This window comes from Sebastes umbrosus, chromosome 22 (genome assembly GCF_015220745.1).
Source record: "Sebastes umbrosus isolate fSebUmb1 chromosome 22, fSebUmb1.pri, whole genome shotgun sequence".
Taxonomy (NCBI): domain Eukaryota; kingdom Metazoa; phylum Chordata; class Actinopteri; order Perciformes; family Sebastidae; genus Sebastes; species Sebastes umbrosus.
Genome location: NC_051290.1, coordinates 6,680,076 through 6,702,056, shown reverse-complemented (window position 1 = coordinate 6,702,056; position 21,981 = coordinate 6,680,076). Strand labels below are relative to the sequence as shown.

The 21,981-nt window shown below is 40.3% G+C and overlaps 3 protein-coding genes and 1 long non-coding RNA gene across 5 annotated transcripts; 3 read left to right on the top strand and 1 right to left on the bottom strand.

Annotated features, from left to right (window-relative positions):
• Window positions 1-347: 347 nt before the first annotated feature.
• On the bottom strand, window positions 348-18,528 carry LOC119482141. Its single transcript, XR_005205363.1, has 5 exons — window positions 17,992-18,528; window positions 6,922-7,261; window positions 2,875-2,969; window positions 2,523-2,641; window positions 348-606 (listed from the first exon to the last, which is right to left on the bottom strand). It is a non-coding gene; the product is annotated as an uncharacterized LOC119482141 (long non-coding RNA).
• LOC119482134 (placenta-specific gene 8 protein-like) lies at window positions 1,163-7,191 on the top strand. 2 transcript variants are annotated; one of them, XM_037759552.1, is made up of 4 exons: window positions 1,163-1,278; window positions 2,544-2,661; window positions 2,841-2,995; window positions 6,979-7,191. In XM_037759552.1, the coding sequence occupies exons 2-4, from the start codon at window positions 2,544-2,546 to the stop codon at window positions 7,156-7,158; spliced, it is 453 nt and encodes a 150-aa protein (XP_037615480.1). In that variant the 5' UTR covers window positions 1,163-1,278; the 3' UTR covers window positions 7,159-7,191. The 2 variants fall into 2 exon arrangements, with proteins under 2 accessions (XP_037615480.1, XP_037615481.1); XM_037759553.1 differs by lacking the exon at window positions 1,163-1,278 and having other exon boundaries at window positions 1,290-2,661.
• On the top strand, window positions 8,901-12,757 carry LOC119482135 (cornifelin homolog). The gene is made up of 4 exons (XM_037759555.1): window positions 8,901-9,059; window positions 10,430-10,540; window positions 10,910-11,064; window positions 12,011-12,757. Exons 1-4 carry the CDS (start codon window positions 9,053-9,055, stop codon window positions 12,131-12,133), a joined length of 396 nt encoding a protein of 131 aa, XP_037615483.1. The 5' UTR covers window positions 8,901-9,052; the 3' UTR covers window positions 12,134-12,757.
• ugt5g1 (UDP glucuronosyltransferase 5 family, polypeptide G1) lies at window positions 17,589-20,403 on the top strand. Its single transcript, XM_037759514.1, has 2 exons — window positions 17,589-17,713; window positions 18,550-20,403. The coding sequence occupies exon 2, from the start codon at window positions 18,553-18,555 to the stop codon at window positions 20,137-20,139; it is 1,587 nt and encodes a 528-aa protein (XP_037615442.1). The 5' UTR covers window positions 17,589-17,713; window positions 18,550-18,552; the 3' UTR covers window positions 20,140-20,403.
• Window positions 20,404-21,981: the final 1,578 nt, after the last annotated feature.

The window sequence follows — 21,981 nt, the reverse complement described above, 5'->3', positions numbered from 1 at the left end:
CTGACAGCTGTTGTTGCCTGTTGGGCTGCAGTTTGCCATGTTATGATTTCAGCATATATTTTTATGCTACATGCAGTACCTGTGAGGGTTTCTGAACAATATTTGTCATTGTTTTGTGTTGTTAATTGATTTCCAATAATAAATATATACAAACATTTATTTTCATAAAGTAGCATATTTGCCCACTCCCATGTTGATAAGAGTATTAAATACATTTGAACTGAATGAAATATGCGATTAAATTGCGATTAATCATGGACAACCATCAATCATGCCATATATATATATACATATATATATATGTGTGTGTGTATATATATATATGTATATATATATACACACACGTATATTATAAATTCCCTATAATTTACTTGATTTCCTCCTTTCTTTTATCTCCTCCTACATACAGTATACTGTAGAAAATAAATTGTCGTTGTCAGTTTTGACTGTGAATCATCAGGTTCTGTATTTTTTGGTGGATTCTCACCCACCATGAATGTCACCTTCGTTAATCCTCCGTATGATCATCGGTGTCAGCTGCAGCCCTGATGGAAGAGGAGACCGGTTTCATTTGATAGGGGTGGGATTCACTCCACTGGACCTTTCCTGTTTCACACAGTGCAATGAGAAATCAGATATTACATTAGAGGCATTTTTTATGTTGCGCTGCTTCAAAGAAAAAACCTTAAACATGGTGCAATTTCATATGGTGGCTTGTGTACATGTTGTAATGTACACTGAGGAGAATACTGCAAAGAGGAATTGTAATGAACATTAGCATAGCTCACTTTTCAAAACCCCCCCCAAAAAACGATTGTCTTTGTAATTCATGTTATTACTAAATGATATGACGCACTGTTGTATAATAGTGCTCTGTGATGACATTTTGTGATTTCTTGAGCCTCTTACTCAACTGATACAGATCAGGAGTGCCTGGTGGTGTAACTCTAACTAAACCAAAACACTCTTCTTTCCCATGGGGGCAATAACTGATAAAGTGGATTTGACCTTGAACACGTATAATTCCACTGACTAGTGAACTAAAATTCAAAGTTTCTGGACACCCTTTTAGACATCTCTCACTGAGGTTTCAAAGGGTCAGCTGAGTTAACTGTCATGGGAGCTTTGTGCCTTGTTTACCCACCTTATCTGGCAGTTTCATATTTACACCAAAACACTGCAGTCAAGCAAAGAGCACACACACAAGAAAGAGAAAAAGTCCCATAACAAAACTGTGACCGGTACTTCTGGGATTTTGATAACTAAACTCTCAGACAGGTAAGTCATCTATTATTTATTTTCAGTGATACTGATGTAAATCATTGTTCCGAGTACAGCAGGTTGGCTCTGAGTCACGCATGTTCCAGGAAAAGGGAGCTAAGGAGCAGAGCTAAACAATAACTCGAGTCAGGAGACAGCGGTGTTAAATCCTTAGTGAGTGAGGGGCGTGGACGTTTGTTCTGAGCGAACACCTCGCTGGTTTGTTCAGCTTATCTTTTGACTGAGATAATGGTTTCCTGTGGTCAGAATTATGGGTCACAGATGCAAAGTTTACTGCTTTGTATCCTCTTTTTTTCTAACTGGTGTTAATGTGTAGAGGTGATAGATCGCATGATGCATCAATCAGTTCTTCAAGTAAAGTTTCCTTCAGATGCAAACTAGTAGATCAAACAGCAACTTAGTCTCTTTTTAGTAGTATATACTACTTATCTGTTTTGCCAGATGTGTTTTTCGAGGAACTTCTTTCTAGATTCCTTGCAACTTCAAAATCAGGAAGTGTTGACATCAAACAATCTCAATGGCGGTTTGTAAATGCTGTACTTTTTGTACAATTTTGAGGTATTTGTGCTCAACTCACGTATATCAACTTTATGCCACTTTATATTTCTACTCCACTACATTTACTTTACAAATTAATATTTAACATAGCCTACAAAGCATATCATCAGTGATACATTGTTTTAATTCTAACTACCCAACTTTATAAATAGTTAAAAATAGCTCCGTCTTGATCAGATGCCATATTAAAATGATCCTTGTATGCTCCAGTAACAATAAACCTATATTATGATATATAATAACTTATTATAATAACCATTCGGATGCACAATGACTACTTTTACTTTTGATACTTTAAGTAAATTTTACTGATAATAATTCTTTACTTTTATTTCAGTAACATTTTGAATGCAGGGCTTATAGTAGGTGATTCTAAAATGATGGTATTGCTATTATACCTAATTAAAGGGTCTGAATACTTCTTCCATCACTGGACAATCTTTCTCTAACCTTAACCAAATACTTTGAGAAGTCTAAAGATAACCAATATAAAACATTCATGATGCTGAACAAAACATATTTGCTAATGTAAACTAGATGTATATGCAGGGTTGCATGATTAAAAAGGCACATAATAAGCCTCCATCATTCAATTTTCTTTAAATTAGAAATTCCAATACAATGCATGCTGAACATATTGAACATATAGCATGAAGAGCATCAAAACCATAATGTAACCTCACCTCTCCTTCATGGACTTATAGATGTCCAGCTCAGCAATGTATCAACAGGTGGTCCAGGTCCAGCCGGAGAGCAGGATTCAGGAGTTCAATGGTCAATGGAGTACTGGCCTGTGTGAGTGCTATAAAGACATGGGAGATTGTAAGTGTCAAAGCATGATACAGAATATGATGAGAATTGTAGTATTTCTGCTCCATGCAAAAAAATGTTGAAATCATGAAACATATCATGTTTTTGTGTGTTGTGAGTTGCTCTTATACATGTTAATGTGTGTGTGTGTGTGTGTGTGTGTGTGTGTGTGTGTGTGTGTGTGTGTGCAGGCTGCTTTGCCCTGTGCTGCCTCCCAGTGTTTACCTGTAAGGTGACCAGTGCAGTGGGCGCCTGTCCCTGCCTGCCTCTGCTGGACTGTATCGGCTGCGTATCGCCGGCCTCTCTCGCCATGAGGGCGTCTGTCAGGGAACGATACGGCATACCGGTAAGATTATAAAAACATCATGTAGTATTTTACATGATGTGGGTAAGTGTAGTCTTGTTTGAGATTGTGCTGTGATATACAGTAGATAAAACTGAACTTTGCTTTCTTTCTGTTCAAAGTATAATTCCACAGAATGATGCAGTGTGAGCATCCACGTGATGATTGATTGATCAATCCGCCAGTCAAGTTGCAGTTTACATCCATGTCTGTCCAAAATGTCATCACTGCATCATTTTATCCTGTTAAACATTTGTGTGAAATTGTCATAATTAACAAATGAATTCTTGAGTTATGGCCAAGAATGTGTTTTGTGAGGTCACAGTAAACTTTGACCACCAAAATATAATCAGTTCATCCTTGAATCCAAGTGGATGTTTGTACCAAATTTTGAAGAAATCCCCTCCAGGCTTTCCTTAGATATCGCGTTCACAAGAATGGACCGGACATATGGACAGACAACCCGAAACATAATGTCTCCGGCCGCGGCTGTCGCTGGCGCAGAGGCATAAAATCAGCAAAGAGGGTCAAAACACGTTGCTTCTGTTGACTTCCATTGTTTTTACATTACCTTTACAATACATTCATTCCATTGGAAAATATTAGAGGTGCTTACACTAAGGTTTACGTCCGAAATTCCACACTAACATGCTATTTAGTACGTTGAAACAGTATGTGAGATATTTTAGTGTGTCTGAAACCTTAAGCCAATAGTACACGAATTGCATACTATTCACGGTGAAATATTACAGTATGCAACGCTGGACACTACGGCGGCATAAATATCCCACAATGCAATGCAGTAGTGACGACTATGTTCATAACAGACAGCTCTGTAACATCAATAACGCTTCAATTCAAGTGTAAGTATAAAATTTCAATTTGCTAGGCGTCACATATATTTTAAGTTAATTCAGACTTTGATTCTCACAAACCGTCGTTTTGGTCACATGAGGTTGATACAGGTTACCATGGTTACACGATACCAACCGGTAAGGAGGCTTTTAGGAAGTGACGACGTAAATTACAGCTCAGTGCGTCCGAAAACATAGATAATACTGTTTATATACACAAAAGTATGTTGAACGATAGGACACCTGTTGTGTATGTAGTGCATAGTATGTGATTTCGGATGTCACTGCGATCTGATATTATTTCAAAACTACTAATTAAAGTAATTGGTTTGACTACTTTGACAGCTAACTAACATTTGATAGCTACTTTTAACAGCTTTGGTCATGTAGCTTTATCATTTTGTTTCAGAAGAAGAAGTGACCGTGAATAATCCAGAGTTTCCCTGAGACGTTTACCTAGCTGGGGTTGGGAATGCGAGAGATATAAATGTGTGATTAAATTCTCTCAGTCTGGAGTGGCCCCTGTCGTTGTGATGTGGTGAACAATGCAGCTGATTGCGTACCACACTGTGTCCCCAGCTCAATTACACCGAGCTGCTGGAGCTCCGGGTAATTATGATTGCCGCTGAGACGATGGAGACGGTTTAGTGATGAAACACAATAACAGCACACGGGGGAAATAGCTGCAACATCACGTAGGTGTGCCTAATGACACAGGTTATTACTTTAGCAATGCAAACAATGTTTTCAGTCTGTGCAGTGACATCAGATGAAGCTTAGATATATGCTGAGGATGCAGTGAAATCAGGCCACGTTTATTAAATTAATAAATCTGCACTAGAGCCATAAATAACTTAATGAATAAACAACTAGCTGTTAGTGCCTTTAAGATACAGCAATCTGCTCAGGCTGCCCACCCACCGCTTCACTGTTTGTCCACACTTAACACTCCGTACACCTGCGTGCACATCTCAACAGACATCAGGTCACTGATCAGTGCACGTAACCAATACGAAACAGATGTTCGACGTGCAAACAGCACATGCCGGGGCCAAGTTGTGCGAACTTGATGTTGGATAAGCCGGTCGTTTCTGGGACAGTGAAGAGAAGGAGAGATAAGGCAGGAGGTGGGAGTGGTTGGAGGCCAGGCAGGCAGAAGCTGGAGCGCTGCCATCGGAGAGAAGGAGGTGGTTGGTAATGTTGGCTTCTCTGGAGGTGGAGTGGGCCGTGGATCGCTGTCAATACTGCAGAGCATGAGCTAGGGAAGGTGCCAGAAGTTCTTATGAAAACAAGTCCCAGCATGTAGGTTGTTTGTAAAGCAAACTCTCTCATGGGTGGGTAACGCTGTGTATCATGAGACTAAAACTGTGGATTCAGGCTGATTACTTCAGCCATTTGGATATGCATTCAAAGTTCTGGATCGTCTTTCTGTGTATAAAGTCGTTTTCTAGTCTATATCTCCTGAAAATATGGTGACTTTAGTATATTAAGCCTAGCGGCATGGCTCTAGGGATGGCAGTGTTGGTTGGTCGGTCCACCACTTTGGTCCAGACCCAAATATCTCAACAGCTATTAGATGGATTGCCATAAAATCTTCTACAGACATCTATGATCCCCAGGTGTCTGTCTGAAACGTCTCAACAACTATTGGATGGATTACCGAGAACTTTGGTACGCATTCATGTTCCCCTTGGGATGACTTGTCGCCAAAGACTGTATATTAGAGAAGACGTAGTCATCGGCATATAAAAGTAAAGAGACGAAACTCCGGTGTCTTTTTGACAACAGCCGCTGCCGCCCATGTGGCCTGAAAACACTTATTATATTTATAATATTTTATTGTTCAACACAGGCCATCTCGGTAGAATATGACAATAAAGAGAAATTATTTTGTTTTACTTTTGTGCAGCACTTTTTAGGCGGACGTTTTACTGGTGTCCGGTAGTCGCTTTCAGTCAAATACAGCTAAGGAGCTAAGCCAAATACTGAATAAGACATTTTCAGGCGACCAAAAATGTTCTAATTAACTTTCATGAAGTGAAAACACACTGTGAAAGGGTTAAAGTTCTAAGACGAAAACTCCCAGACCGGACAACGTCGTGGTTTTCATATGCATGCAAACTTTAAATCCCACAGTTGCATGTTGGATTCAGACCTGTAATGATGTTTGGGGGCGTAGCGATAATTTTAGTTGTGAATGTCACCCTCCCACATTGAATTCACAAGGGAGGCGGCGCAGCACAGGGAAAGTGTGCTACTGAGCAGCAGATCTCAGGTCTGTTGCTCAAGAAAGACAAGCGTGTAAATCTTAAGATTATAACACAATAGTATCAGCATCAAAAAGTTGTATTCAGATCCTGTAAAGAAGCTTGTGGGTGGAGAGATTACTTTGTTGGTTATGTCACCTCCAACATTAAATTCACAGATTGTAATGCAACAGTTGGTGTTACTGCTCCACGACTACTATAATATGTCGATAAAGGTCACGACTGCATTATGATCCAGCTGTTTTTGACTTGACAACGATGAAGTTATTCATTAAAACTGGTCATCGGGCTCTAAATTACAGCGAGAACTCACATGCTCAGGCTGCACATGCAACAATAGGAGCTGGTGTTTCTCAGACTATATTGATTTATCAGATCTCACCCGCCCAACATTTCCATCTTGACATTACTGACAAGCTCTTTATCCTGGTTGCTGTTGCTAAGAGCAAAGACTTGGCTGCAAGAAACTCGCTGTCCTCAGAGGGAGGATATTTATTGAAGCAGAAGAGCACGATTATTACTGTTACACTAACAAATGCACAAATGCCAGCTCTTCACTTCAAGCAGCCGCATTACTGTACATTTTTTGTTTGCTCCTTGATTAATGGTGTGCTTATTTGATCTTTTGTAACATAGAAAAGGAAGGTGATAAAACTAGGACAATTGAACTGTAGATTCTATACTTAAAGTCTGTTGATTACAATGGTCATGAGTTACTAGATTACAACAGGCAAATGAATCACAGATCTGCTGCATTGTACATCAGTAAAAATTTATTTTTTTTGTGCACCTAAATGCAAATGTTCACCTTTTGTTCAAGCCTCCCACCTGTGTTCAGGCCTCTCTCTCTCCGTGCGTCTTACAGGGGAGTGTGTGGAGCGACTGCCTGTACGGGTGCTGCTGCTATCCGCTATCTTGGCTCCAGATCTCCAGAGAGCTGAAGAGAAGAGCAGCATCCCACGCCTCCTCCTCCTCTTCTTCCTCCTCCTCCTCCTCAGCCAGATACACTGCTCTGACCTCCCTGCAGGAGGCGCACTTGGTCTAGACACACGTGTGGCACTCCTGGTCCTCTGGCGGCAGCCTGCCCTCCAGTGTACTGGAGTTGATTTAATCACACTTCCCGGTTACCTCAGAGGATTCAGCAGCATCTGTCCCACAGAGAGGACAGATGCAGCTTTGAGGTACTTTACTTGGGCATTTCAGTTGTATGTTACTTTGTACTTTTACTGCACATTTCAGAGGGAAATACTGTACTTTTACTCCACTACTCTGTCTGACAGCCATAGTTACTAGGAACCATTCAGATTAAGATTTTACTCACAAAGAAAACAAACAATTTAACCCTTTCTTGAATGAATTATGACAACCTCTGTCAGTGTTTTTATTCCTCTTTAGGCATAAAAAAAACCCAACTTTTTTTAAACGTGCAATTTTTCAAGTTTTTCACATGTATTAGTTTTCAACTGAATAAATATGTATTTAGCAAATCAATGAATAAAATGATATATTCTGTGAAAAGCATTAAATAATGTGTCTGTAATTAATCTTAAACTAGTGTGTTCACATATTTTAAACATATTCTAAGCTGGTTCCTAAGTCCTCAGTCTCTCCCCTCTCTCTTACTCCTGGCTCCTGTCCTCCTCCCTCCCTCATTCAGCTCCTCGCTCTCGACTCCTCTAAATATTTTCAATGAACATTTTCTACGAAAATAACAGAAAAATATTGTAAAATATAGTTTTTTTTGTTACAAAAAACTTCAAGTTGCATTCTAATGACATAAATCAATTGATTTACAGCCTAAAAAAGTAACTGCAGATTAAGTTTTTTCAAGAACAACAAAGTCACAGTAATAAGCCCCGAACTTTTCCCAGAGCTAAGAACCTTTTGAGGAACTCATTGCGTTTCGACAGCAGGGACCAGGGTCTAAATTAAGTTTTGGGGACATTTTACGGGGTCTTTTTCCCCCCCAAAAAAACACCCTGGTCGGGGGGTAGGACTTTCTGAAAGTACCAGAAAAGTGGGCAAATATTGGAAATCAATCAGCAACACAAAACAATGACAAATATTGTCCAGAAATCCTCACAGGTACTGCATTTAGCATAGAAAATATGCTCAAATCATAACATGGCAAACTGCAGCCCAACAGGCAACAATAGCTGTCAGTGTGTCAGTGTGCTGACTTGACTATAACTTTCCCCAAACTGAATGTGATTATCATAAAGTGGGCATGTCTGTAAAAAGGGGAGACTCGTGGGTACCCATAGAACCCATTTTCATTCACATATCTGGAGGTCAGAGGTCAAGGGACCCCTTTGAAAATGGCCATGCCAGTTTTTCCTCGCCAAAAATTTAGCCTAACTTTGGAGCGTTATTTAGACTCCTTCTCAACAAACTAGTATGACATGGTTGGGACCAATGGATTCATTAGGTTTTGTAGTTTCATATGATGCCAGTATCTTCAATCTAGCTTTAAAACTCCAAATCTAAAAATCGCAAGTTGCGTTAATGCGTTTGACGAATTTGTGTTAACGCCTTAAACATATGATTTAACGTCATTGTAACATTCAAACAAAGGCATAGAGCCACATGTCAGGATAAGCACAGCACAAGACGTTCTCTTGTCTTATCATCACATACCTTTGTCTAAGAACACAGCAGCACACTTTAAATATGAGGTAATGTGCATTTTGTAGTACAATGACGTCTGAGATTTAAAAGGATACGAGACAGTCAGATAGTCTGATGTCTGACTGTCAAAGGTGTTGACGCATGTCAGACTGGACGGACCAGTCAGTGACATGTGTCCCGTACTGTCCTGTCACGTTCACCTCTCTGCTGCAAGTTTATAAGATGCAACGCTGCCTTGCAAATCCATCACTTCACCGAACTCCGCTCACAGTAAGGTAGGATCGACCAAACACCACTGAGGGATTGCAGCGATGACAGGTATATAGAAATATGGACAGCATGCAGATCAGCTGTAAGACATGTCACATGAATTCAATTTCATTCTGAATTGTATTGTATTTTTATCAAATGGTAGAGCTATTCCTTATAATAATTTACGTTTTGAATCTAATTTCTTAATGGCATATGAGCATGTGAGATTTTCAGGTGAGTAACTTCAGGTGAAGGATAGCGTGACCTCGTAGCTGTTAGCAGGAAATTCTGCAACTTGTGGATTTGTGAAACCTTTCAAAAGCAAGTTGAACTCTAACCTACAGACCTGTTCACCTGCTATCAAGTCTGCTTATCTTGTTTTCTGAAATGTCAAAGATACGAGGTGTTTGCCCGATAACGGTCATGACACCGGAGAGTTCAGTGTACTTCTGAGTGTGCACTTCTCTTTCCTAAAACAGAAAACCTTAGCTTTACATTGGTGACATCGCCAGGATCTAAAATCTGGCACTACCCCGTGCACCACATTAATTTCTTGCAACTCGCAACTTGTGATTTTTAGGTCGTAGCGGGCTCAGTTTTAAAGCTAGAGTGAAGATACTGGCATCATATAAAACTATAGAAAACCTAAGGAATCTATTGGTATCAACCATGTCATAGTCCTAGCTTGTCACAAAGGAGGCTAAATAACGCTCCAAACTTACGCTAAATTTTGCAGAGGAAAAACCGGCATGGCCATTTTCAAAGGGGTCCCTTGACCTCTGACCTCAAGATATGTGGCTGAAAATGGGTTCTATGGGTACCCACGAGTCTCCCCTTTACAGACATGCCCACTTTATGATAATTACATGCAGTTTGGGTCAAGTCATAGTCAAGTCAGCACACTGACACACTGACAGCTGTTGTTGCCTGTTGGGCTTGAGATTGCCATGTTATGATTTGAGCATATTTTTTATGCTAATTGCTAAATCTTAAAATAGGTGCAAATGTAATGTTGCTGCAGTCAAATAAATAACCTGTCTGCTTTTCAGGAGCCAAGAAAAAATCCTTCTTTCATCCTCCAAACAATGCTGATTTTATTTAATGCAGTGGGTTTTGAATGTATTGTCTAAGAGGCAGAGGGCAAAACATTAGTTCAGTCACTGTAGAGCTGCTGTATATGGATTTCACTAGATAGTGAGGATGCATAGACGGATTACGTGGCAGTTTTTTTCATATCCAATGAGAATATTCTTATAAAAAATGCATGAGATAGGGGAAAATATTTCACTAACCTACTCTCCTGATCTTGTTATCATGCCAAAATAGTAATGTCAGTGTTGTATCATTTACCACAGTACACTGACATTACTATTTTGGCAAGAAAAGCCAGCAAAGATTTTGTCTTGACAGTTACTTTAATCTGTGTTTGTTGTCAGAATACACGCAGGAAACTATGGTTGTAAACCAACCGAGGCCCTTCATCAGGACCTCCGTATCCAACGAGTGGTCCTCTAACATCTGTGATTGCACCGAAGACCTGCCCCAGTGTAAGTGCACTTATGCAATCTGACCAACAGGTATAAATATTTTACAGGTGAATGATAGGGTGGTGTAATTTTTAGTACACATGTTGAGACAACAACTCATCCACCATCATCTAAATCAACCCTCTCGTGCAAGTTGAAAACTTAATTCACGATGATCTGGGTTCAGAAATGCCAACAGATGGCAGATTGGAGATCAGTGGGTGTAGTGGCGTATTTGGGCATCGTGTGCAACACCATTCTTGATGCTCCATATGATAACACAACCCAGCAGCAGCGATGAAACAAGATATTAAATCTCAAAACTGAAGCTCTGAAACATTCTGACTTGTTTACTATTTTTTCTGAGTGCAACATGTGATGTGATTTCAGGCTGCCTCGCCTTATGGTGTCTTCCCTGCTTCACCTGTAAGACATCACACGAGGCCGGGGAGTGTCTATGTTTACCTCTGCTGGACGCTTTTGGATGCATCCCTCCGATGACCACAGCCCTCAGGGTGTCAGTACGCACACGATTTGGCATTCAGGTACTATGCTTTCCTAACCTGGTGTAAATAAAGTGCAACTGCGTCAGTACTTACAAACAGAGTTTTTACCCGCATAAAAGTCAGTGTTGCCATCACTGTTTATCTGATCTCTGATTAGTCTTAAACCTGTTAAGCCTTTCGTCACAGTGTGTTTTTACATTCCTAGGCAACATCCAGCAATTTATGTAATATGGTCATCAAAGGGCCACTATGTTCCTTTGTTGCAGCCGATTTGTTTAGGTAGACTTCGATAATGATTAATGTCTGTCGCAAAAAAAAAACGGTTGCTTGGCCCCCGAAAAGTGCTACTTGCAGCGTTGTCATAGACCGTTCATCACTCGTTGACTCCAGGGAAGTGAAGAAGAAATCGGTTGTACGTTAGTATATCCAGCATGGTTGTGTCTAAAAGGTAATCCGCGATTTGGGAAACTCTCGCGAGATATTTAAGGTTAGGCATTTGCCTCGAATGGTTAAGGTTAGGATAGGTTGTTGGGCAGCGAGTCTCGCGAGAGTTTTTGCACGCAATTTGTGAGTTCCTTTTTAGACACGACCATCCAGCATCAAGCAGCAAAGGTGAACCGCGGGTCAATGAGCCGTGGCTTGTAAAGGCCCGCTGTGGACGACACACTCAACTCACTCCGCAGAGCCCTGAAGCCCCACCCCCGCTGCTGCTCAGAGCACGATCGTTTGTTTACTCAAAGTTTATTAATATTTAATGTATCGCGAATCCAAATTGCACCAAATTCGACAATGCACATCCTTCGGTCCCCAGCAACGAACCCGCCAAGTGTGAAGAAGATCAGATGAACGGTTCTCGAGATATGCGGAGGACACACACACACACAAGCACATAAAAAGCCTTTTTTTTTTTCATTAATTGTTGCATGTCTAACATGTCTAACTTATTTCCTCGCCCAACTACACCTAACTGTCTCTGTCTTCACAGGACACAGTTTGCAATGACTGTGTGTATGGCTGCTGCTGCGGGCCCTGCACCTGGTGTCAAATAGCGAGAGAGATCAAAAAGAGGAAGAATCCCATTACCTTCATCAACATGTCGTCCCGATAAGAACAAAATGCTGAAGTCACCACAGCATCATCGTCGCTTGTTATCGGTTTCGAGCATGTCTGCCTCTGAGGAATGTCGCTGAGCAACTGATTGACGATCAGCACATGAGGGGTCATAATTGTTGCATCACTTGATGACAGGAAGAAGAGATAAGCACGCACTCGGCCTCTATGACCTCCACTAACAGATAGTAATGAGAACCAGCCTGTGACGGTAAAGTGATGTACCGATGATAATTCTGGGTGAACTGAACTGTATTATATACAGTTTTTTGGGGGGTTACTGACATTGCACAAAGAGATCTTTCAAATTTAATTGGGGATGTTTTTTTATACTAGTTTTTTTTCTCTTCCAAGATGTTTTATATGTTCATTTGGATAATTGATTGCTTTGTTCCTAGTATTGGTTGTTATCTTTTAGAAGTATCTATATCTTTATACATGGGCTCATTTTAACTCGTCATATGAAAAGCCACAGTTGTTCATTGTATTGAAACAGCTATTCATTAGATTGTTGTAATCGATTTGTTGTCAATTAATAAATTAATCGCCAACTAACATGATAATCGATTAATCGGTTTGAGAAATTTTTTAATGAAAAAAAATAAAAATTCTCTGATTCCAGCTTCTTCAATGTGAATATTTTCTGGTTTCTTTTCTCCTTTATGACACTAAACAGAATATATTTAAGTTGTGGACAAAACAAGACATTTGAAGACGTCATCTTTGGGAAACACTCATAGATTTTTTTTTCACCATTTTCTGACATTTTATAGACCAACAACTAATCGATTAATTGAGAAAATAATCGACAGATTAATCGACAATGAAAAATAAGCGTTAGTTGCAGCCTTAATTGAGTGTATGGAAATTAAAGTACTGAAAATGATATAGTAATATAATGAGTAACGTAAGTTATAACTTTTGATATCAAGTAATAAGTAAAGTAACATTATTACTTTTTAAAGAAATAAAAAGTAACTTTTTACACTTCCTGAGTAACATTCCCAACACTGCTTTTTTTGTATTGTATTTTAATACGTTTAGTGATATAATACTTTAGTTATGACCAAATACTTGCAAAAGGTATGACATTCTCATTAGCCTAAGCTGTACTTTGTGTTTAGTGCAAATGTTGGCATGTTAACATGCTAAACTACAATGGTGAACATGGTAAACATTACCTGCTAAACATCAGCCTGTTAGCATTGTCACGGTAAGACATGGATATATAATAAGACCTGGTTACAGACAATTTGTTCCAGTGGCCACTCGCGGTATTGCAGCAAAAAAAACACCCCGGCTCAAAAAACATTTTCCTCACACACCACCATTGAAAAATAGAAGTCTGTAAAACTGTTGACAGAACACTTTGAACTGCAAAAAAAATGGATTATGACTCTTTCTATTATGAATTTTTGATCCATGGAGGTTTCGTAATTGTTTTCGTAGAGCCGAGAAAATCGATTTAAACATCTATGATGTCATCACAATGTAAAGTCGAGTGGGAACTATTTTATTACAACTAGAATACACTGTGATTGTTAATTAGAGGAAGTTGTATTTGTGATAAAACATTCAGCATTTTTATTACACATTTATGTTCCTGAATTCTTCAGTCTGTTCAAGCATTTTGCAAGACATGAGTCCTCTTGAACACGGCAAAAAAACTCAAAGCCTGTCTGAAGTTCAATACAGTTAACCTCAGTGTACTCTATCCTATGCAAACCACACATGCAAATCTGCCAAGGTTAAATCATGCCTTCAAGTGTTAACCACCAGCTTTTGCTCCATGTGATCAAACCGATGTCCTACATCAGTTAAGTGTTTATTAAAATAAAGTTAAAAAAGGTAAACTCTGTAGCACAGAAAAATCTACAAACAATAGTCTTGTAGATGATGTTTTGATTAATAGCGATAGTACACGCTAGGCATGTGAGTAAATGGTTTGAACGCTGTCAAAGGGATTGAAATGAGCCATATCATGACTCAGAACAATTGAAGGAAGGAAAGGTTTTGAACCAGCGAGCGTCCCCCGGAGCTTTGTTCAGATATTTGGGCTTGAGGTCAACTTTGAAAAGGTGCAATGAATGTAGAAAGACTCCCATGAGAATAAAACGGTAATACATGTTTTCATTCTCAGGCCTTTTTTTCCTTATTTGAGTGATCACCATGGCAACACCACCTCTGAGTTTAGAGAGTGTTTCTGTCTCCCCCTGCTGGACATGCTGTGGGACAAACTTCAGATGGTGTTTGTCCAATGATGAACTCCACCTGTTTCCATGTCCATGAGGGTTTCAGCTGCTTCTCAGGGTTTCCTGACCTCTGGGGTCATGTGACTCCTGGTTCTCTTAAAACCTGCTGATTTTTATTTTATTTCTTTGCCTCTACATGTTATCAGACAATCTATAAAGAGCAATACATCTGGGCCCTAAATATATAATCTGGAAAATCAGTCCTAACCAGCCCAGAATTCCCATAATGATGCATATTTGGGTCAACTTTTAGACTTAGATGTAAAAGAATACTAAGTTTTAATAGTTTTAGACAACATATAATTCATGCCTTGATGCAATGTTTGTAATTAATTTCACTTTACCTGTATCAGATCAAATATGAGTCTGAAGGTGTTTAATCTACTCCTGATAAAAGCTAAAAGACGTCGTGATTAATATGATTTCATGTTACTGTGATGCCTTTTCTTTCTCAAATGAAATCTTCTACTGCTCGTTGGGAGGGTGCGTAGGAAGCTTCAGAAATAGCACTGATGTCCAGCTCTGAGGTAGGACTATTTTTAACTCTTGTTCAAAATGTAAAAATAAAATGATAAATATGGGTACTCAGTTGTTTTGTCAGCTCTGAAACTGGCTACTTCTACTGTTTGGTCAGCTGGTCAGCTTGGTCTTAAAACAACTGGGCTCCTGTTTATCTAACTCAGTGGAATTTTGAACTGAAGTGGAAAAAAGTACAAATCTTTCACTTTAAAGCTAGGGTTGGTAATATTAAGAAACTAGCAAGGGTACGCTAGATGTTAAAAAATGATCCAACTGAAAAACCAAACCCAGTGTTGCCAACTCTTTTCCAATGAAAGTAGCTAGCAGCAGCAGCTCCAAAAGTCGCTAAATCTAGCGAGAAAGTCAGCAAGTCGACAACACTGACAATCCGTCCCTTCAGGCCTCCCTCCAAAGACACTCCCGCAAAATGATCAGTATGAATGTAAACAACAAACATGGCTATTGTTAGTACTCAAGCTAGCAGCTTGATGCGCAATGAGTGCGCGGGCAGAGTGTGCGCAGGTAGCCAGGTAGGTAACCCATCCAGTCATTACACTCGGGCCGAATGAAGTGATTGGACGGGTTTAATACAGTCCGACGACAGCCACAGAAACCGGATATTTTTTTTTTTTTTTTGGTCAGAGCATTTGATTTATTGATTGCCATCAGGATGTAATGACAATTTCAACCATTATAAGATGACCTACTCTAGATTCACAGTAACTATAGAAGCTATTTATGCTATCAAAATTATTTTGACTCTTTATTTAAGAAAGGTCTCTTATGTTGGGGAAGAGTCGTCTGTAGGGTCCCACGTGGCTTTGGGATGGACACAGAGTCAATCTATCATTGGTCATGATGAACACTATATCTGAAGAATTATGTTTAAATAATTCAATATAACAGTTTTATCGTACCAGTTGCAGCTGCTCATTCTTGTAAGTTGTCAAATACACTTCTGAAAGGATGTTGTTTTTTTGCATTTTTGCAAGAATAAAGCTGGCATTGATTTTCTTTAGCCTGCAATCTGACAACTAATACAACAAAATTGTCCTCTGTACTTATTAATTTGATGCAAACGTTCCCTTTATTATATGTTTTCTTCTCTACTAGCAGCAGACTTTCCTCTCTGCTCCAGTTTACGGTCTTTATAATGTCACTCAATTGAACAATTGAACTCAAAATTAACTTTAATAAGTTTAATCATACAGGCTGAGATGTTTTACGGAATGAACTGTCGATGAAATGCTTGTCTCTGATTGGCTGCTCTGAGCACATGCGTGATTAACTTACAAAAAGCTGTTCTTAAAGGTCACTGCTAGACTTCACTGTAAGTATGAGTGACATGCTTGTTATTGTGTTTTTTTACTTTACTTTAGATGAAGAACTCCTATGATCGCTCTTTCGAGGATTCTTGAGGGTAATTAAATAATGATTCATACGAGCCCTGATCTTCTTGTGCCTTGTAAACTCTTGAACTAAGCTGCATGTCTTTACATCTCTGCTGTTACCTCGAGCTGACTGTTGTTGCCTGGCTCAGGTTTATATAACTCCACAGAGGCAGAGGAGAGGAGGGGAAGGCTGCGGCTCACTGATATGACTGTTGAACACCGACTCGTGCTGTTATTGTAATCACCAATGCTCACTTTATTTTCCCTCCGCTGTGTGACCTTGCTGCTTCCTCCTTCCCTCGTTCCCTGCCACTCCCGTCTCACACACTCTGACTGTGTCCCTGTTTGGATTCTTCCCCTGTTCTCCCTGAGGTTTCCTCAACACGCAAATTGAAAAGTCCGCGCACTGAACTTGCCTGTGGGTACTCAAATATAGGAATCCATAAGAAATGAAAACTGTCATCCAAAGATGTGAAATGAGCAGCAATTTGGAGCTGGGCGGGAGATATATGCTACTGATGAGTAACTTGTTGAGACAAAATATTGTTTGGGCAAAAAAACAGCCATTCAGCATTCACCTAAATCCATCTGATAACTGTATCTTGCACAGATTTTTCTTAAACTGCCACAACTGCTATGATCCCATTTTATTTATTTTTTTTAATTCTTTGCAATGGGAGTGCCAAAGTTTCATACGATGCTACAAGCGGCAGAAGCACGACGAGATGCTGAGCGTCTATTCTGCGCTGAGTGCTACCCATATGGTGTTTTTTTTCTGGTTGCCAAGAGTTGAAAATGTTCAACTTCGGGTAAAACTCCACAGAGACCAACCATCACATCCTACATGTACGCCACAAGTGTTAACAACGTGTCTTCATCATTGCAACCAGACGCAATCAAAGCGCCTCAACTGAAAAAACGCTGCGAACTAATGCCCTTCTGTGTTCTGCATTTAACAATAAATAAGTGTTTAATTCGATTTGAAATTGTCATCTGTCATTTAAAAAGCAGCAATATACCAATAAAGCTTATCTATACAGCACTAAAATCAGGATATGTAAAGCTGTTTGTGAAAAAATTATGGGTTTATTAGTTCTGTAACAGCCACAGAGACCAGATTTTTCTTTTATTTTTGTCAGAGCATTTGATTTATTGATTGCTGTCGGGACGCAATGAGAATTTCAATAAATATAACAAAAAAATGCACTCTACCATACTTACATCATGCATGTAACCTCGACCTTTGTCTCTTAATTACAGTGCAAATAACTTTGTGAGTTACTTACAACCCACAAACGGGACTTTGACCTGGTTGAATGCGTGTAAAAGCTGCATGGAAACACATCACATAATATCCTTGCTCACTCACTCAGAACCTGCAGCTCAAACCAAACTTCTAGATACAACAAGAACCAGGTGAGGCTTTTGATTCACTTTTAATTTTACTATTTACATAAAAAAAAACATTTTAACTAAACACATTTTATGCCAATGCCACGGAACTATAAAGTATTTCATACAGTAAAATTAACAAGTTTCAGTGCCCAATCCCTGTTTTTAACACTTACAGGTATCTTAACACTTGACAGTTTAACAACCAGCAGCTGATAAGCGAGCCATCAGAGGAGGAATGTAAGCTACAGTACGCCAAAGTAGAATATACTGTAGGCTGCTACAATATATTTATATCTCACCAAACAGTAGAAGATCCACATGCATATGGTGTTGAAACAGCCTCCAGCCCCTTGTGACCCCATCCAGTATAAGAGGCTTAGTAAATACTACAGATAGTCCACATGTAGCAGTAGTAGTAGCAGACCACATGGAGAGTTGCATGGGTAAAATACAGGACTTTCACTCAGGGGACCGCTGTTCATGTCCCGAGTGAAACTAAAAGTCGATATTGACTTACTTTGTCCGCAATTAGTCACGTGAATCGGTAGTCAGTCATGTTAATGTCAACCACAATCTTTTCCTAACCCGAACTAAGTAGTTTTGTTGCCTTAACCTAACTTGTAAAGATGGAAGTTTATTTTGAAATGACACTATTCACGTCATGACAAGTCTATATTGACACGCCGTCCCTGACACGTCCAAAACTGACGCTAGAGGCGTACCTAGTGCGCAGGCTTGGGGAGTAACGGATCACATGCGTTATTTAATTAGGATACAAAACCGTCGGCTTGGTGCGTCAGGGCCTTTAAAGTTACTGGGTTCTAATCAGTCTAATAATTTCTGTATGTTTCTCGCAGGAAATGTCCGGCATGATCCCTCTATTCCTGACAGGGCTCTGCTTCCTGTTGCTCGGTCCCACTTGTTGCAGCGGCAGCAGGATCCTGGTCGTGCCCGTTGACGGCAGCCACTGGATCAACATGGAGGTGATCCTCCGAGAGCTGCACTCCAGAGGCCACAACATCACGGTGCTGCGCTCTGCCAAGAGCTGGTACATCCCCAGTACCTCTTCCATTTATACCTCTATTAACGTGACCACGCTGGAGGACGAGTCGGACCTGAGCTACTACAATAAAATACTACAGGATGTTATGGAATGCCGCAGGTCGGCGACCTTTATACGCACCTTCTGCCAACAGCGCCTGATCACATCCATGTTGGCAAAGGGCCATGAGATCCTTGCCAGAGCAGCTGCTACAATGTTAGATGATCCTGTTTTTATGAAGAAGCTGCAAGATGCCGAGTTTGACTTAATATTAACGGACCCTGCTCTGACTCTAGGGGTTCTTCTGGGTAGCTATCTCAAGCTGCCGATGGTTTTCAACGTGCGCTGGATTAATAACGGGGAGGGCCATTTCACCATAGCTCCCTCTCCTGTCTCCTACGTCCCCGTGTCAGGAAGTGAACTGCACGATCGGATGGATATTCTGGACCGAACCAAGAATATGTTGCATTATCTCTATAGTTTTGTTGAAATCCACTTCTACATTAACCCTGCCTACTCAGATCTGCTCCAGCGACATTTCCCTCCTGGAACCGACTTGCTGTCTTTGGAGCATGCAGCTGCTATCTGGCTGGTGAGGACGGATTTTGTCTTTGAGTTCCCTCGCCCCACCATGCCCAACGTGGTCTACATAGGGGGGTTCCAGTGCAAAAAGGCCCGTCCCCTCACTGATGAGCTGGAGGCCTTCATGCAGAGCTCCGGGGAGCACGGGGTGGTGGTCATGTCTCTGGGGACGCTGGTGTCGGCGCTGCCTCGTGAGGCCACAGAGGCCATCGCTGCTGCTTTCGCTCAGCTGCCTCAGAAGGTGGTGTGGAGGTTTGTGGGTGAAAAGCCTTCATCCCTGGGGAACAACACCCTGCTGGTGGACTGGCTGCCTCAGAGAGACCTCCTGGGACACCCCAAGACTCGTGCCTTTGTAGCCCACGGAGGCACCAACGGCATGTACGAGGCCATTTACCACGGCGTTCCCGTTCTGGGCCTGCCCCTCCTCTTTGACCAGTTCGACAACCTACTCCGGCTGAAGGTACGCGGGGCGGCTCGGGTGGTGGAGGCCAAATCGCTCACCAAAGAAGACTTCCTGGAGGCTATAAAGGACATCCTGGAGACTCCCTCGTACCGTGAGAACATACAGCGTCTCTCACTGCTACACCGCGACCGGCTAATGGATCCCATGGACACCGCTATCTTTTGGATTGAGTACGTCATCCGGAACAAAGGAGCAGCCCATCTGCAGTCAGCAGGTTTTAGTCTGCCCTGGTACTCCTACTATAGCCTGGATGTGGCTCTTTTTATTACGGCTCTCATTGGAGTCTTTGTCTGGGCTTCAGTCTTAGTCTGTAAGAGTCTCTGCTGCCGAAGGACCCGGAGAAAGAGGAAAGCAGAGTAACGGATTCAAACATGCTTAGCGACTGCCCAGTGAAGTTTACCAGAGACTGACTCTCATTTACCTTTTGAATAAATAAAAGTCTTAATCATTGTGTAAATTGTTGCAAAATGTTTATTCTAATGCAAACAATCTAGTAATAGAAATGTTAAAATAAGTTATGGGTTGTTTCACCCCCAAGGAGGTTTGTCAGTTTGGGGAAATACTATCACTTGTCATATAGTCCTACATGCTTTAAAGGGGACATATCATGCTCACTTTCAGGTTCATACTTGTATTTTTGGTTTCTACTAGAACATGTTTACATGCTTTAATGTTCAAAAAACACATTATTTTTCTCATACTGTCTGTCTGAATATACCTGTATTCACCCTCTGTCTGAAACGCTCCGTTTTAGCGCCTGTCTCTTTAAGACGCCCTGATTTGCTGCTCTGATTGGTTTGTTGAGCCCACAAAAATGGCCAATATATCTATATTATATACATCTATATCGTAATATCGTGATATGACACTAGATATCGTCTTAGATTTTGGATATCATAATATCGTGATATGGCGTAAGTGTTGTCTTTTCCTGGTTTTAAAGGCTATATTACAATAAAGTGATGTAATTTTCTGAACTTACCAGACTGTTGTAGCTGTTCTATTATTTGTCTTTTACACTTAGTCATTACATCAACATTACTAATGATTATTTATCAAAAATGTCATTGTGTAAATATTTTGTGAAAGCACCAATAGTCAACCCTACAATATCATCGCAATATCGATAGAGGTACTTGGTCAAAACTATTGTGATATTCGATTTTCTCCATATCGCCCAGCCCTAGTTGGTAGGCGCTCCAGATACCCAAATGTATATTAACAAGCACTGAAAAAGTGAGTTTTTTATGATATGTCCCCTTTAAAAGACATCCTCTGGAACTGTTTTGATATTATATCAAACCTTTATCATATTCGGCTCTTTTCAAGCTTCCTAGACATAGAAAATAATGTGCTTTTTTAAGCTTGTTTCCATCGTTGTAGTTCTATTTTGTTACTTGTTTTCATCACAATGTGCTCTGACCTGAGAATAAACATGGTGGTAGATGGTACATGTTGTCCAAACAGTAGTTTGCATCATAGGATTTGTTTACCTACATACTCTACGTATATCATCATATAATTCAAAGTTGTTTATCATAGATCTCACAGACAGAAATGGTGACCGCCTCTGACAGCTGGATCACAGTGAGATTATTATTAGTTCCACCCACTTCCTGTATGACACAAACTCTTTGCATGAAGAGAAACCCACTGAGAGCTCACATGCACTGTGGAGACAAAATCTAAAACCTCAATCATTTATCCTTTTCATCCTTTATGTCTGCACAGCTCTTGCTTAACAAAATGCTGACAAATGTATGTATGTTATGCAATAATATTGGCCGAGTAGTTATAACAAACACTGCTATTATACCAACATTAGGGCCAATCGATTAAAATATTTAATCACGATTAATTGCATGATTCTCAATAGTTAATCATGATTAATCGCAAGTTAATCATATTGTTTATCTGTTCAAAAGGTACCTTAAAGGGAGATTTGACAAGCATTTAATACTCTTATCAACATGGGAGTGGGCAAATTGAAGTCAGAGGTCAATGGACCCCTTTGAAAATGACCATGCCAGGTTTTCCTCGCCAAACTTTAGTGCAATTTCGAAGCATTATTTAGCCTCCTTTGTGACAAGCTAGTATAACATAGTTGGTACCAATGGATTCATTAGGTTTTGTAGTTTCATATGATGCCAGTATCTTCACTCTAGCTTTAAAAGTGAGCCTGCTACATTCTACGAAAGATCG